This window comes from Sitodiplosis mosellana, unplaced genomic scaffold, assembly GCF_009176505.1.
Source record: "Sitodiplosis mosellana isolate CC-2019 unplaced genomic scaffold, AAFC_SMos_1.0 Smas_scaffold_1, whole genome shotgun sequence".
NCBI lineage: Eukaryota > Metazoa > Arthropoda > Insecta > Diptera > Cecidomyiidae > Sitodiplosis > Sitodiplosis mosellana.
The window spans coordinates 2,609,537-2,627,359 of NW_022595244.1; the positions used below are offsets into that span (position 1 = coordinate 2,609,537).

At 35.6% G+C, this 17,823-nt stretch overlaps 2 protein-coding genes across 4 annotated transcripts; one reads left to right on the forward strand and one right to left on the reverse strand.

Annotated features, from left to right (window-relative positions):
* Positions 1-124: 124 nt before the first annotated feature.
* On the forward strand, positions 125-8,485 carry LOC129569006 (uncharacterized). Of its 2 annotated transcripts, XM_055447381.1 has the most exons (10): positions 125-253; positions 2,921-3,177; positions 3,392-3,453; positions 4,493-4,644; positions 4,771-4,858; positions 4,972-5,350; positions 5,462-5,587; positions 5,716-5,887; positions 6,079-6,372; positions 6,478-8,485. In XM_055447381.1, the coding sequence occupies exons 2-10, from the start codon at positions 3,026-3,028 to the stop codon at positions 6,676-6,678; spliced, it is 1,626 nt and encodes a 541-aa protein (XP_055303356.1). In that variant the 5' UTR covers positions 125-253; positions 2,921-3,025; the 3' UTR covers positions 6,679-8,485. The 2 variants fall into 2 exon arrangements, with proteins under 2 accessions (XP_055303356.1, XP_055303364.1); XM_055447389.1 differs by lacking the exons at positions 125-253; positions 2,921-3,177; positions 3,392-3,453 and adding an exon at positions 3,928-4,064 and having other exon boundaries at positions 6,478-6,784.
* Positions 8,486-8,605: 120 nt separating this feature from the next.
* LOC129569018 (ero1-like protein) lies at positions 8,606-13,680 on the reverse strand. 2 transcript variants are annotated; one of them, XR_008688006.1, is made up of 7 exons: positions 11,585-13,078; positions 11,208-11,468; positions 9,970-10,649; positions 9,737-9,887; positions 9,473-9,633; positions 9,078-9,336; positions 8,606-9,003 (listed from the first exon to the last, which is right to left on the reverse strand). XR_008688006.1 is itself a non-coding variant. In XM_055447406.1 (6 exons), exons 1-6 carry the CDS (start codon positions 11,753-11,755, stop codon positions 9,285-9,287), a joined length of 1,476 nt encoding a protein of 491 aa, XP_055303381.1. In that variant the 5' UTR covers positions 11,756-13,680; the 3' UTR covers positions 8,606-9,284. The 2 variants fall into 2 exon arrangements, 1 of the variants encoding a protein (XP_055303381.1); XM_055447406.1 differs by having other exon boundaries at positions 8,606-9,336; positions 11,585-13,680.
* Positions 13,681-17,823: the final 4,143 nt, after the last annotated feature.

Below are 17,823 nucleotides of genomic sequence, written 5' to 3' on the forward strand. Positions count from 1 at the left end.
CTATAAACTTTCACTGTGTGTCAAATGCGATCCATTCCATTTCTAACATAAGCGAATCATTCTTTCACTTTCATATCCTTCGGAACTCATTCCGTTCGTCTTTTTTTCTCGCTCAGTCGGTTCGTGAAAGCTCGACGGTGTACCCCGAATATGAAACAATTCCAGTGGTTCGTTCATTTTGCTCGCGTCATTGTTTTTCATTTGATCTATTAGAAGAAGAAGTGAAAAATAAACGGAGCCAGGAATATTCAAAGTAATATTTTCGAATTGTTTGTTCAAACTTTGTTGGTGCCGATCATTTTTGGTTCAGTTTTTTCGTGTGTTTGTTTGATTTTTCTTCGGTTTTTTGGTTATTGATTTATCGAACACGCATTGGAGGAGAGCAAGTTATGTGTTTATTACGATAAATTCGAAAAGAGTGATTCATTGTTTATACACCATTACTGCGAACTTGGTTCTATTGTCATGAATGTTGTGCGTTAAATATTTTTGTAATAATAAATCTAGTGCACAAATTGGGTTCAGCGCCAAGCATTTCACCGAAAATCCATCACGCGACAAACGAATAATAGACCCATAATTTTTTTTTATTTTCATTGGGAGAAGACCTAACCAAAGAAAAATCTGCACATTTCCACCATGATTCATCAAAAGGTACTCGAGCTGAAAAATGGCATTCGTTTCTACACAAAGGGGAACTCAATGGTCAAAAAAGTCCGATTGAGCAAAGCCATAACTAACAATTATAAATTAATTCGCCAACGGTTGTAGTTTGATATGTGAACTTTTCCGTTGAATTGGCAAATAGCGCGGTGCTGTTACCTCGAGTAGGATGGAAAAGACAGAGGAATGCTTATGTTCACACAATGCACGACTATTGTTATTGACATTTTTATCTGCCATTCGTTCAATTGTTCAGTGTTGTCGTCGTCGTCGTCGTCGTATCGGACACCGACTGTATAAGCTTAATATAGCCAACTATTTAATGAATGGGGCAAACAGTAATAAGAACATATATTTTGTTTTGTTTTTTCGTGCAGTCGACAGTCCGTTTTCCCTAGGCGAATAGCATGCTACGGCGAAGCATTGCTAAGTGTTCAAAGGAATGCGAATGACGTTGTTCATCGATTGAGAGGGTTGCAAATGTCGATGCAAAACTCATTACGTGCTCATTTCGTTATCCAGAGCGCTTTGTTTTTCTATGACTTTTTTCAACTTTTCCCTCGACAATTCAAAGACAGAGTTTTTTTTAGAAATGGAAAAATGGAAGCATTTCAAGGCGCAAAAAACGATTGATATTGGAAATAAATGAGAATCAATATATAGACAGGTCGAATTCCATTTATCGATTCGAACGCCATTCATGAGCAAGATGTGATCTACGGGCACAATAGCAATGGTATCTTTTTTCAATGCAACAACTTGTTGCCAACAAGTTACCTCCATCATTTTGTCCTTTAAAACAACTGGATTCAATTTATCGGAACCTATGACGCAGAGCGCTTCGTCCGCTTTCAACCCGCCCAGTGAAAGGTCACCACAATAAACGTTTTTAATAATATATGATGATCCATCCGTTTTGATAGACAATTTATACATTTCCATTTTCCATATTAATAGCTTCAATCATGTGGGGGCCACTCAAGTGTGGTCACCATTGTGCTATAGGTTCGTTTATTCAAATTCAAAAATTTGTATCGGTTTCTGTCATTATTTATTATATTGAGCGTACCGTAAAAAATACACAAAATCATTTTTGGATTTTTTTTTACTCTCAATGATAGGGTTGTCGTTGCCCGGATAAATTATGCAGTGGTCATACAAGGTCATTTACATTTTACAGAGTCGTTACGCTTCAAAATATGAAAAAAAAAATAACAAATTTATCGGCGTGATTGAAATAAAAATAGCTTAGAGACAACGACCAACAGCTTCTATGATAGAAGATTATCCTCGCGCTCGTTTTGCCTCTTTTTGCCAGTCGGATTCCATCGTGATGTTTGTATTTTTAATTCAATCCACTTGATTGTGTTTGCCATCTTCGAACGTATCTCTTTCTATTGTTTTGTTTCAAAACGAAGTGTTTGTGGTTCATGAAAGCCAAACGCCTTGCAATTTCAAATTACGTTCTCTTTTTTTTATTTACAATGCACAACCAATTTATTAGTGCAGCAATATCTGTGTTTCGAATCCTTATTTGCACACATTTTTCTTTGAAAAGTCATTGAGTTTTTGCCTCCGGGATTTAATCTGCTCAACTTTTGCCCGTAGCTCGTCAAATATTATCCGGTCTTTGTGATAGCATATATTTGCTTTCTCTCCCCTTCTCTCCCTCTCTCTCTCTCTCTCTCTCTCTCTCTCTCTCTCTCTCTCTCTCTCTATGTGTTAAAGTATGTAACTCATAATGCCAAGCGCCGCATTCAAAGCACATCCCATTGTAGCAACAATACAATCATGGAAACACACCGCATGCAATATTTATGTGAATTGGATTTTGGTTTTTGTCGCTCGTACTTATTACGCTTTTGAGATGCTGTACAGATAGCAGTGTAAACAAGCAAATGGTCCCGGTGCTTTATTACAAATGAGCTCCATTCTTATCTTGTCATGGCATCGCAACGCATATACATATTCAATGACACACACAAAGTAGGGACAAATAGCTTTTTAATGTATATGTTTGTGTGGTTTTGTGTTTTTCGGAAATATATAACGGTCAAAGACATGGCTTTAATGCCATTGAAACCCTTCATTCATGCAATAAAAGATGAACACTTTCGAAATTGTTTTGTTTTTCATGCTTCGAGTTTTTCTTCATTTCATTTGGATTCGATTCTAATGGGATTTCGGTTTGAGTGAGGTCATTCTCGTTAAATTGAAGCGGCTAATGTGTTTTTCTTCTTCTATTTGTGAAATGTAGGCAAGTGACAGATATCGAGTGTATAAACGATAAAAATCGACAGGACGTCATCTATTCGATTTACGTTTGAAAAGTTGGTGGTGGTGATAGTGGTGACAAAGCAACATGGGTAAAAAACGACGAAAGAATAAACCACGCTTAATACCCGAACAGGATAGACGAATTTGTGGTTCGATTTGTTTGTGCCAACTGACCATTGTGCTGTCATGTGTATCGATTGTGTATTTAAGTGTGGCTATTTATATGCCGACATACAAGTAAGCTAATTAAATATTCCATGACATGAATGTATACAAATTTTTAATTGCCAACACTGCCATTTTCAATAGTCAGTCATAAACGACTCGGCAAACAAAAATAACGGACTTAATGACTAGGTCGGACATATGGTGTTTGTCCAAGTTTTTTCCTCATCTAACCACGAATACCACGATGATTGACATGTTCATTTTCCATATTTTATCCATGCAGAGCATTTAAATCGGGATTCGAAGAGGAGCCAGTGATGTGCCAAACATACCACACGTTTTACGGTAACGCAATTTTATATTTGTGTCTTGTACGGTAACGCTGCGTGGATCAATCTAACACCTGTCATTAGTCTAGCTTAAAAATCTATTTTTCTAGTTATTCCATCCGAAATGGCATGTTGATGTTCTTGTGTTTTATTTGCCTTGCCAAAAGATGCTAAAAATCAAACGACCATGAATGTCATTAGACGAATGGAATAATAGTGCACCCACACCCATCGATTTTAAAATAAACGATCCAAGTGTGGTTAAAAAAATGAAATAAATCATAATTCAATTTTCCGAACATTTGGAATACATTTAAAGCACCTTTCAATATCACAATAACAGCGGATAAAACACATTATCATCACATATACATGGCCAATTTGTTACACTACCATCGACGCCGTTGATTGGTGTTGCTTCTGGTGTTGCTGCTGCTGTTTTGAACTATGCTCAATCGATTCAATGACAATCCCTTTGCCAATTTCAAATTAAACAACATTTCCTTCGTCGAGATCGTATGGCAATTTTTTTTCTTCCTTTCGATGGGCACGAGTGCGAACGCAATCGCATCTGACTGTCGCCAGATGATGATGTCGCAAAATCTTTCCGGCAACAGCGGACATTGTGTAATTACGCCTAAATGGTCGTTATTTTTTTTTTTGCGAAATTCTCTTTGACAAAAAATAATTCATAATTTTCTCTCATTCATTTGTAAATAGTCAGCGCACATTTATGTATTATTTTTCTTTTCTTGTGTCTTGTAACTAGGTATTATAAGTTTTAAATATGTATTTTTTGTTTGTTTGTTTTTTAACAAAAAATGAGAATGAAAGTCAATGCGTGCGTTGCAGTCGAAACCGATAACGTTTTTTTTTTAATTCGTTTTGTTCTAACGTCGAAAAGAATTTCTTCGGAAAAAAATTGTTGCAGTACCGCAATAACTCAGTTTGAAAAATATACTAGAAAATCGTCCCGTCCCTTATCTAAGAAACTACTAAAATGCGCTAAAATGTAACAAACCATGAATTCAACCATTTATAACTACAATGTGTAGATAAAAACTACTGTCCATGGGTGAGCTGTGGCGAATGGTGCCTAACGAAAACCAGTGGCTTTTGTCCACAAATGTACGCCACTTCACGGCGCAATGGTACCGATGTCGTTTTAGAAAACTGCACTCGCATCACAACGACCAACTGCCCGGAGGTATAAACGCTTTATTTTTTCCATCATTCATTGTTCACAATTGCGTGCTGCAAGCAATTGTTCAACTCTCCGGAGCAGAAAATTTTAATTCTGTGTTTTTTTTTCTGTCGGTTCCACTTTATTCAGGTTAAACATGAGGTATATAAATCGAAATACAATTGCAACAATGGTACGGAATGTGCAGCGCTTACGGGGCTTTTCGATTGTTCGCTGGGTAAACAGATTTTTCCACTTGACATTTTACGAATGCAAAAAAAAAAAAATGTATAGAGAAGATGAATTAAAATGTAATGCCTCTTGTGCTTTTCTTCTTCTGAACCGGTAAAGGTCATTGTCGGAATGTTTCAACGCATTTTTTGTGCCTTTATCACGCGGACGGCATAACAATTGATGCGGAACGGGATAACATGAAATTGAATGGGTTTTTCGACTGCAAAAAATCGCGATGTACTAAGGTGAACAAACCACCCACACGATGCGATCGGTATTGTCCGAAAGTCACCACAACCGCTGTCAATATACTCATAATGGTGGACGACTCGTTGATTACAGCCGAATGCGATGTCGGATTTGGGTACAATGAAGCGAGAGGAAATCAACCAGGCGTTAGGCTTGAAGAACGAAAACAAATCTGGAACGAAAACGATGGAATTCTTCTGGCCAGTTGCTTTGATGCGGTTAAAGATGGCGACAAGAATTCATTGAGGTAAATTCAGAAGATTTAAAGATTTTCCATTTTTTTTCGAAGATTTTAACAAAATGAATCGAATCTTTTGAAATTTGGATTAATCAATTTTTCAAATTTTTGTTTGCATAGGGCGACCGATTGTATCAACGGAACACTGCTGAAAGATGAGACCATTTTACCGAAACCATTTATGAATTTTACACAATTTTGGAAAATTTACAATGACAGCAAAACTTATCTCGACCCTACTGACAGGTGAGTAGCAAACGAATTCTCAAGTTCAATTCAGTTGAGTTCAATGGTTTTTTTCCGAGGAGCAAAACAACAAAACTACGTGCCCCAACTATGCCTAACGCGTTTCTACTGTTATTTCTCTCTTGCAGATTTTTGCCAAAACAATCGAGCTTAACCATTTACAACTCGAGCATATTGCTCGTCAATCTCGAGGGATGTGTCAACACATTGAGAGAAGAATGCACGGATTTTTTGCATTCGCACGGTCGTGACGGGATCAACCATACGGCACAGTCACGTTACCTATGCTACTACAATAAGGTAAGTGTGATGCAGCAAACCGAGCGACGCGCTTGATTTGCATTTTAATCACAAGTAATTGGTTTTCTATTCACTGATCTGCATAGCTGTGGAATTCAAATAAATCCATCAACTATTCCAATATTGTGTACACTGTTGTTCAACGGAGGCAAGCAGAGTAAAAACTAATTTACATAATGGTTTTTTTGCAGATGGATCCCACGAAAGTACTAGCACGTTTCGATTTGAAGACAACATGGAATCATTTCATGATCTTCTTCGGTGTTCCATCCGTATTATTTGTCATATCATTCATTTCACTGTGCGTCATAACGCGTTCGGTAAAGGTGGGAGATGATGCAAAAATGCGATGCAAATACTGTACGGATGAAACTTCGGATATTGATGACATTGACGAACTCGCCAACAAATGCGTTCAACAGCTGAATGCCATCCAAGAAAGCGTAAATGAACAGGAGCACATGGATCAACCCAGTACAAGCAAAGTAATTTATAATTTTTAGCACTACATGAAATGTAGAGCTATTGTTTTTCTCACTCGTTACCTTCGTGATGGGCTTTCAATTTCTCTTTGCTTTTTCATTCCACAGTCATACTATCAGCCATCGGCACCACCATATAATGAACCGAGAGCAACGACCAGCAAAGCAGCATATGAAGAACAAGACACATCCGGAGCAATTGCACCGCCAATTAATTTAAGTCCATGCACCGAAACCACCGAGAAAAGCAGCACCTCAACAAACATCGAACTCAAACAAGCCGAAGACAAACCGTTAGTTATATTCTAAATGAATGAAAACAAATCCATTACGGAGTAAACAAAAATCATTTTAATCCGAAACACAATTCCACGGACTGGGAGCAATCGAAATGATTTTAATGCGGCTACAGACAAACCTACAAATAAATCGAACAGTATTTTATGACAATTTACATAAATTTTAGCACGTATCATAAACAAACAAAAATGAATCAAGTGTTGTGTCAAAGAGGTTACTCGTAGTGAAAAACCGATGCAAATTGTGACAAAACAAAAATCAACTCACCGAACAAACACAAATAGAACATTTACAGTTTTTTTTCCTATCTCAATTTCTGAACTTTCAAAACATTTTCAAAATAGCATAGACATGAGATAGCCAGAATTTCATAGTGACTTTTTATATATACAATTTTACCCCCAATCAATAGATCGACATTTTTTGAAACAAATATTTCAACTTCTTAAAGTTAAAAAAAAAACAGTTTTATTGAACACTTGAAGTTTCCCCCACTGAATGTGACAAAACTCTGACTACCTCACTTTCAAAGAACAACAAAAAATAAAGAGAAATAAAAGATATTTAGCAATCAAACAAAAATCAACGATGAACACAACATTTTACTAAATTCGATACTTTCAGCGCTGGAAAAACTATGCGCCTTGTTTTCATGTCTCTCGAAATGTTTGTATTTATTAATGGCATGTGCAAACATATGATGGAAAAATATTAAAATCAAACCGAAAAAAGACTTCTTTAGCGAAGAAAATAATGGTTTTAAGACTCAGAACCAAAACTCTTTACTTCTGTTAGATTCTGTTTTAAAGATGAATATTTTAAAATTTTAATAGAACCAATAAAATCGTTCACACATGGAGTCTGTGCCACGGACAAACCGAAGTGATTGCGACATTTATAAAATGTTATCCTATCATGAATAAAAAAAATTTCAAAGCGGCTTGCAAAAATTGAGAAGAAAGAAAATTGCGGCTAAAGCATTTAGTAAAGACCAAACTCATGACTAAATGCACGCTACAACACGCATTCAACCCCAAACAAGTAAATTATTAATCCTATGCTACAATTTAGTCTGATAGTAGAATTAACAATTTGACAAAAAAAATTATTTCGTTTATATTATATGTCTGTCTGTCTGAATATTTAGAGTCTTTAGAAAAAATTATAGTTGAACACAACTTTCCGATCTTTATATATTTGTATGTTGACTGTGCCTTCAGTGTTTATGGAAACGTTAGTCATGTTCAAACAAATAACCACAAGAGTAGAAAAAAGTGGATGTGTTTTTAGGATTTATAAAAGTCTATGCAGCATGGTCGATCATTCCGACGTAAACCGCAACTGATAAATTACCCACAGCATTTTAATCAATTTGTGTGCTTTTTAATTCGCAAGCAAATAAATTCTATTTTGTATCTTTAAATTATGAGATTTAAACAATTGCAATTTATCGAAAATCGATCTACTGTACTCGTACTGTTGCAACTTGCTTTTTTAAAAATGAAACACTCTTGATTTACTAGAATAAACAAAAATATCCGCTGCTTTGTGCACTTTCTAAATCTATATATCTGTAGGCTAAATCATAATTTTACTTGAAATAAAATAGTCGATTAAGAAACGATAACTAAACATGTGTGTTTTACTCAAATGAAAAATTCAGCAGCAGTGTGACCAAATGAAACTGACCTGATAGTATCTTTTGTTTAGGTCATTGAAATAATTTTACTTTTTATCCTTGCAAATTGTCTCATCTTCATTATGCCCATAGGTTCTGGCGCACCCTGATGTGCTTGATGAAAAATGTGCTGTAGCCAATTTACATGGATAAACAAATTAGGTCAATCATCTAAATAAATTGATCACAAATAAATACTGTTTGTGCTGGAACAGACTCTGCAACACTGTTTTCACTCAGATCAAACGAACCAAATTCTTTTTTTTTCTGTAGGAAATAAGGTCAATTTATTCAATTCTATAATTAACATCTAAAATATACAAAATTGTGATGTAAATCGTGTTCATTTCTTATGAATATAATTTATTTATTTTCCTTTGTTGACTGAACTGGTTTGTACACATATATCTCTTCAATGTTCAATGCACATATATTAGACGCATTTATCAAAAAGAGAGTGACACTTTGTAAAAACAGAATAAAATATCATAAAGTATCAACAATTTGAAACAAAAAAAATAAATAAATTAATGAAAAATCACTTGCGATAAGAAGATCCAGCCCCATTTTATCCAAATAAAAATAAGGTGAGTTCATTTTGAATGGTAATCTGCAGTCTCAGAATGCTTGAGAACCGTTCAAATCAATTCTAACAACTAAATCAACGAAAAATAAAACCATTTCATTTTTATCTTTAAACGGAAGCAGCTTAACGCCCACTATTACTAACTATTGTATTTGCACTTCATTGAAAATGTGTGTTTGTTTTTGTTTGTTTTCTCAAATAATTTGCATGACGATGAACACCAATGTGTGAGAGTCAAAAATTCATTCGGAAAACGTGCTAATTGTGAATTAAGTTGTTTCAAAATTGTGTTATGAATTGTGCGCCTAATGACAGAAATTCTTTGAATTTGCCTAGAGTTCAATTTTATTGCTACCTCGTCACCTTCCGAAACTCCTCCAGCTCATTTATACTGTTTGATAATCTGGAATATAGAGAGAATTGAATTTGGATTTATTTTTCATCGATTCCAAAAGGAATGGGAAATGAAAGGAAAAGATGAAAAGAATTTGGATGTACAGAACTAAGAAAATTTTTAGACTTTTTTTTGGTGAAATTACCTTCCAAACGCGTTAAACAGTGATACGATTTCGCCTCTCTTAAGTTTGAAGCGTTGCCGAAGTGATTCCTTGATATTTTTCGGTTGATTTTCGTTGAAATCAATGTCTCCATCAAATTTGCCCGAATAAAGAATCTTCAAAGCCGTTCCTAAGCCTTGCACCTGTGAAAATAGAACATTTTGCATTAAAATAGCTTCGATGCGTAGGCAAGAGAAGAAAAAGTTGAAAGAATAAAATGAATAAGTTGCAAGAATAGTCGTTCACCTGAAGTTTTCCCCAAAGCCGGCATTTATCGCATCCAACGCAGTCCATAATTTTGGATATGTTACGGAATTTCTCACGGAAATCGGCCTTCAACTGAGCGGCAGCTGTTCCGTTGAACATAAGACTCTCTTCAAAGTGCTGTGGAAATGATCTGGAAGGGGGGAAAATTTAATATCAATGCGAATAAGTATAAGTTTAGTTATTTATAGATGAAATCAATTGTATCAACTCACTCAATGATATTCAAGATATCTTTAACGGCAGCTTGAACGGATTCGTCCTCATCTTCGTCGCCCGTGAAAAATTGTTCATTCCTTAGAAATGGTGCGGCCTTGGCAATTGCGCGCATTTCTAGCAAATAAATGAAATAGAGATTCTTCAGCCAGCTCGGTCCTTCGTCTTTAGTGGTTTCTGGACTGAATCGTCTCATAAATTCATCGACATTTCGGCCCCAAACGCCTTGCGGATCCGACATAAAGTCGCTTCCCTCGTTCAACAAGTAATACGAACACAAGTGTATGTTGATGCTTGTGTGCATGCCGGACAAAAGTCGATAAAATGCCCGTTGCTCCATGCATAAATTGTTCAAATGCTTAGGTACTTTGTTGATATGTGTTAAAAGTGCATTGGTTGACGTTTGATCGAAGCAATTCTCCATATAAACACTGTGCCATATACGATGGGCTGATTCTCCGCGATACCCAGTAAATCGTTCTGGATTCAACAGTAAATCGACATATTCGGAACCATTTTCATGGTCATCCAGTATACAGAAATTATCTTTTTGTCCATCAAAATCGGCCCATATTTCAAAGCCATGCATCGCCTCTTGCGTTAATGTTTTATTCAAATAGCTTAGCTCCAAATTGTGGTCTCTCATGCAATCATCAATTTGCTGACTTTCCGGCAGGTACTGTAATATAGATAATGTATAAAAAAAACAAAAACATGGTCAGTTTTTGTAATTCAACATCGAAAAGCAATCATAATTATAATTACGAAGATAGAATATCATAAATCAAATGACAATTTACTCTATTCGAGCCATTGATTCTTCTTTCTTTCTTTCACATTTGTTCACATTTTTTCGTTGTGCTACTTTTCCTGTGTGTCTAACTGACCAACTCAATAACGAAGCCAAGCATATACTAGTACACGAAAATGCACACTTTTAATATGAAATAGAGCAAACTTGATGGTCACGTTCGCATTGATATAGCGGCCAAAAGACACGTCACATATATAAAAACGAAATGAGTTAGATTTTATTTATTAATCGTAATATCAGCGAAATTTCGTTTAAGATCTGAACATGTGTCGTGTGCGGCGCGATAACAAATTTCTAATTTATATTCTAATCGATTGATGAATCGTGTATGACGTGTACAAAAAAGCAATAAAAAACCGAAATGAAAATGTGGCAGTAGGTGAATTGACTTTCATTAGTAATTTCATTTTCATGTCCATTTACCTTAAACATGAATGATTCTTGTTGATGTTGACCTTTTAGACCCTCTGGCACGTCATTTTCGGAGCAAGTGCTTACATGACACGATCGCATTGCACATTGGCTGTCATCCGCCCAAAACGGGCATTCTTTCCTCAAATTGACTTTGTAAAAGCGAAAGTAGTCGCGAACCAACAGACTCTGGAGTCTGGGATGGATTTTATTGTTGTTGAAATAGTCAACTGTGTCTATACTACAGCTGCAGTCGTCTACTGAACCTTTTAACTGGCACAATTAAAAAAAAAACACACAAAAAAATTTAATTATTTTACGTATTGAATGGTGTCTCGCCGACACACATGGAAATAATTTAAATAAATTCGTGGAGAGCAAATATTTACCTGGCAAAAACAGTTTCTATCTTCGCCCGATTCGTTTCGTTTTTCCGAATAAAAGTAGGCATCGCAGCAATTGATTAATTGAATTAATATAAAAATGGTAACAAAATAATTGATTAAGTAGCGATAACGCGTTTTGCTGACGCTCAAAAATCCCCGCGATGATCCGCCCATTTTGACGCGAGTTTTCTTTGGAAATTTCTCAATGATTAGTCGTTCAATTTCAGCTGACTTTTCCACACAGCCGATGATTATTTATGACAAAATTTGCACATTCATATACACCATATGGCTGCAATTGTCAATTGTGGCGTCATACCGTAAATATTTACTATAAAACAGCAGCAGCTTGTTCATTCTTTTTTGTTTGCTGTTGTTTAATTAAATGCTTTTATTCCCACACATTGTTTTCCTTGTTTTTGTACACCTTCCGAAACGAATGGTTTGAATTGTCGATTTGTTTTTTTATTCCACTCAATATTCACTATTATTTCTTTTTTTTCGTTTTTAAATAGCATTCAAGTTCTATTTGTAAATTAAAATTCTGTTGCGATATTACAGTTGATAAGGAAATGTTTTTCGGTTCTTTAGTCACGTCCGCACTTGTAAAATGTTCAACTCATAATGTGATCGAGAACTAATAAATGAATATAATTTTTTGTCCAAACAGTCACTTTCTCCGATTGCTTCCACTCGATCGAGTAGCCAATGACGATGTGAACTGTTGCACGAATATTTATTTACTATTTCATATATCACAATTGCAACACAAATTAACCAAACAACCGAAAGCAGAGAGCACAATTCGCAAGCCGATTGACTACAACGAATTGGAGAGTGACACGCAAGCTCAATCACTATGTGTGTGGGACTTTAGGTTGTCGTCACGATCATATGGCATACTACACTGTTTTTTTTCTTGTTTTTCTCTATTGATGGTTGAGCAATGAACAAAAAACTAGGCACTCATTCACAATTTGTGAACAACACTATCGAAATATTGAAGTATGCCTCCAGCTGTGAGCCTGTTACTTAGACTTACTGATTGTGTGGTAGATCACAATCTGCGTCTGTGTTTGCTTATCTTCTTGAGCAATCTGTGTGTCTTTCTTGATATTTCATCTTTCACACGAAACTTTCGCCATTTATTTTGCAATCAATTTATGCGTGGCCACGTAGCAAACTGCCGACAACACTGATGAGGTTCTGGTATCTATTCGTTTAACACGGCAACAAAGAATATCCGAAATTTTATTAATTCTATTTGCATAATCTTTTGCTCTCTCGTACTCTACCCAGACGACTGATTTACACGAAACTCTCAACAACACGCTTTGCACACTTTTGACACAGCTTATTGATAAAACGATTCATTAAATTCTTGATTTTGTTGTTTGTGTGATAAAAACTCTGTTCTGGTGTGACTGGATTTCGTATATTGGTAGAATAACGTGAAAGTTGTGTATGGAAACGTCAAAACGAATAAAAGACACATCATCGCATGCCTGTGGTGGTCTATCGATATGTTTGTGTTTAGAAAATGAATACACAAATGTGAAACAAAACAAAATTACAAACGCTGTGAGTGTGGAGGATAGAGCGAGAGCAATGCTTCGTTGCGCTTGACATTAACATTTCGTGAATGACTGTGCGTGCGAAAGAGACGAATGAATGATTGACTCCAGTCTGTCATTTGCTGTAGTTTTACAGCATGAAGTACTTAAGCTTTTGTGCTGAATTCAGATTTACAGCCACACCGTACTTACACAGAACTTTGAATCGATTTGGTGGCTCGTTTGAATGTGAACAATTAAGTACGTTGAGTTGAATGATATAATTCTGTTTGAATGGAATAAATGTTTTCTTAACGGAATTCACACAGTTTATTATTATGTTATTTGATTAGTGTTTATGTTCACCTCATTTTTCATTGGTTGTAATCTTTTCATTTCGGACAAAATTGAGTTGTCACTCATTTGGTAAACGTTATGAATTTTGTTATGTTTATACCTTGAATATTTTCATATGAAGCGATTTAGTTAGACAAAAACATTATCCATTCGTTAAAATTGATTCAAAGTTGAAGAATCAGATCAATTTGAAGATAAATGCTGAATTTAAAAAAAACTTCTATAAATCGAAATAAAAAAATACTGATACAAAAATTAAAGAGGAAGCAATGAAAGTACTAGTTTTCGCACTGATTATTTTCACTTTTCTTATGATATTTGCCACATCTGTAGATGATTTTCGATGATGATTTTCACTAGGGGCATATGACTCTCGCGAATGCTGCGAATGCCAAGTATTGAAATACGAATGGCTGCGAGTGCTGCGAATGCCACGCACTTAATACAAATACCTTGCGAATGCGTCGTATCAAATACGAATGGCTACGAATGCTTGTGATTGGTTTGCTTACAAATGTCAATTTATATTTTTTTTTCGGTTAAAAATGGTAATTAATAATAATGTTTGTTTTGTTTATGTGTGAATTTTTTTTAAATGATTAAGTTTTTCAGGCATCAAATAATGTTTTTTTTGGGTGTTAATACTTGGCCTACTATTTTTCGCAGTTTTCCCGTAAAACGATCTTTGTTTGACATGTTTCAGCGTTGAATTGACAGCTGACACTGGCATTCGTGTAGATTCATGCATTCGCAACGCTCCCATATAAAATGTATGTAAACATTCGCGCCGTATTCGCAGCGCATTCGCGTGATACTCGCATTCGAATGTTTACGAATGCCACTGCGAATGCTTCCATACATTTTATATGGGAGCGTTGCGAATGCTTGCTTTAAAATACGAATAAAGTCGTTTTTTTCCGAAACGTAGAACATTTTCGAATATTCATTAGCCCCTAGGATTTTCATCAAACATTTTTACCAATGAGAGCAGCTGGCATCTTTTGCAAGTCTCGCTGGTTTTCTAACTTAAATTGACTGTAAGCTATTTGAATCCAAGCAAAAAGAGTATCCAAGCACATAAAACTTTGTCACAAAGTTCAAAACACAATAGATTCGCATTCCTTCCAATGTCACGTCGCTGTTGAAAATATGCAACCTAATTGAATTGACAATATTGATTTATGTCATCGAAAAAGATACATTTGTTTGTTCATTTGTTCTGAGTTTGAGTATTCTGTGCTTATCGCCTACAAAAATGCAACCACATTCACACATCCTTATCTAACCGCAACTATAGCGGTGATAGTTTAAATGAGACAAGCGAAAGGTGATTGCTGATCATTTGAATTTGGATTCGCATTCGCATTCAGTCAAGTGTTGTGCAATAAATATTAGTTGACTTGGTGTTTTCCGCAAATTCAAGTAATTTCAAAGTGACTCTTGTAATTTTCCCAATTTTCATTTAAAGAATTCTACTGTTTTTCACTCATTGGATCCATCTAGCTTTAATTATTCAAAATTGAGTTCTTCTGTATTAATTTTGCCAGACTCCACAGAAAAGTATGGCTGAAAATATATTTTATTTGGAAAAAAATCGGTCTATTTCCTATACTTTCCACGAGTTATTCAAACTGACAAAATGAATGTTGTTATGATATTGTTATGGACGGAGAAGCAGTATCATATGGCCAACGCTTGAACGGTCTAAAAATAGAGCAAAAAACTTGTTGATTAAAAACTTGTTGATTTATTGACGGCAAATTGAAAATTAACCTGGTAACATTTTCAGCATAGTGACTCAACAAGACAAGTTTCGTCATGACAATTGTGACACTGGGAAGTAATATCATAAACTCATCCTCTTCACAGCTTCGCAGGTAGTCAACTAAAAACTCTTTAAAATTGTTCATGACAAAAAATTGATTACCAACAATGTAAACGGCAAGCGTCGAACAGTCTTCAATTTCAAGCCTCAAATTCAACAAAACAATCCAGGAAATCAAATAAACAATGCTGGACAGAACATATCGAGTTGCATGCAACTAAAAATGAATCGGAATCAGAAATAAATTCATCGACCCCGTTTCGGATGGAGGAACTGGTGCTACCTTCCAAATTAAACTTTTATTCAAGTAATACATTTCTTGGTATAGTTCCCACATTGCCAAATAACACCATTAAAGTAGTAACGACTACAATTGGCGACAATATAAATTTTACAATGTTCGTCGATAAATTCTTCATGCATGGAATTGCGAGTTGAATCAATAAACCCACATAGAGTGGAATGCCGAGGTACAGTAAATTTCCATAATACGAATAGAAAGCCAGTTCTAATCTATCCAGTTCAAATCCAAAAATATGCGCACTGTATAAGCTATACAAATACGAAACCGCTGAAAATATTGAACATTGAAGAAAATATTTATAACCCAATCTTCTTCGAAATGCCAATAAAAGTGACTTACCAACACCGAGCAAAGCAAAGACAAGACTGATCATAATCGACAAGTTGACATTTCCATTGAATAAAACGATCCAACTCATCGAAATAAGCAATTTACCCATCACAGTCAATACACCCAACCGATGATCGGAGCTGGCTTTTTAAAACAATTTAAAATTAAATAGGGCAAAGTCCAACCGTGGAAAGTACTCACCAGATGTATAATGAGCAATTGGCTCATTTAATTTTGATCATTTTAGATTACAAGTTTCTGATCATTTTAGATATTTCTCGGCTAATTTCCAAATTTTTCTGATCAAATTAATAAAAAAGTTTCTGATCATTTTGAATATTCTTCTGATCATTTTCGATATTTTTCTGGTAATTTTCCATATGTTCGGATCATAATTAATTAATCCAAAGCAATTCAACAGAAATGCCGCAACAAAACTTATGGGATTTTCAATTAGTTTTCCCTTATATTTCAAATCAAAAGCAGCTCCGGAAAAAATGTACACAATTGACGTAAAAATTTCAATGAAAAAATAATTATAAATACGTAAATATTCCGAAAGGTCCACAAGAAATGACATTTTCAGTGCAGGAAACGTGGTTTATTTATTGATACATTGTTCGTTTCTGAACTTACTTACTTTTAATCAGTTTTCAAATTCATTTCATTTAAGCTTATCATATTTCTAAAATAATCATTGAGATTATCGAGGTGTCCTTATCTGGCGTATGGCCACACAATATTGAGTTGCCCCACAAAACTAAGTCAAGTAGAACATATTTATATGTATAAACATAAGGCACGTGCATAGGCCGGACATACTTTAGAGTGTCGATCTTATTGCGGCTTCTTGACAGCGACAGCTAAGAAAACAAGGGAAATCCACGCTATTTGCTGCCCTTTTCTTTGCCTGCCAAATATATACATAGTTACAGTTGCAACTGCACGCATTGGAATGTACATGCAAATTCCATGGGATTTTCGATATCTTGATACGTTGCAGAGTTAGAGCGCAAAAACCAACCATCTTGTAAATGGCTTTCTTCGCTTTATTTTGTTTAAAGAAAATGAATTTTGGGTTTTTCGTTTTTTTCTCTCCAGACAATGCGAACATTTTCACTGATCTTGATTTTTGCTGTTGTCGGAACCAAGTGGATAGTAGCTGTGCGTTCGAGTTACGGATTATTTCAAATATTTGAGAAAGATGTGATTGAAATGAATTCATTCCAGATTCGCACGCAGGAGAGATCGTTTCGTGTGGACTATGAAAACAATCGCTTTCTGAAAGACGGTCAACCGTTTCGGTTTGTTTCAGGCTCGTTCCACTACTTTCGAGCTCTGCCACAAACGTGGCGCGAGAAGTTGCGCACACTTCGAGCATCGGGTTTGAATGCAGTTACCACTTATGTTGAATGGTCGTTGCACAATCCTCGCGACGGCACCTATGTTTGGGATGGAATCGCCGATGTTGAGCAGTTTATTCGACTGGCGGCTGAGGAAGATTTGCTGGTTATTCTGAGGCCCGGTCCATATATTTGTGCCGAACGTGATATGGTTCGAGAAGATTTATATTGCACACAATATCTTGAAACGCCAACTGAATAAACTATGCGTATTTCGATTTTCAGGGAGGATTTCCATTTTGGCTTCTATCAAAGTATCCAAAAATCAAACTTCGTACAAGTGATCCGGGTATGTGAAGCGTGTTTTCTCTTATGAAAATAGCAAAGTTTTCTAATCTTGGGCAATTGTGTTGGTAGATTATTTGAGAGAGGTTCGCATTTGGTATGAGAAACTAATGCCACGCTTCGAAAGTCTTCTCTATGAAAATGGTGGTCCAATCATATTGGTGCAAGTCGAAAATGAGTATGGT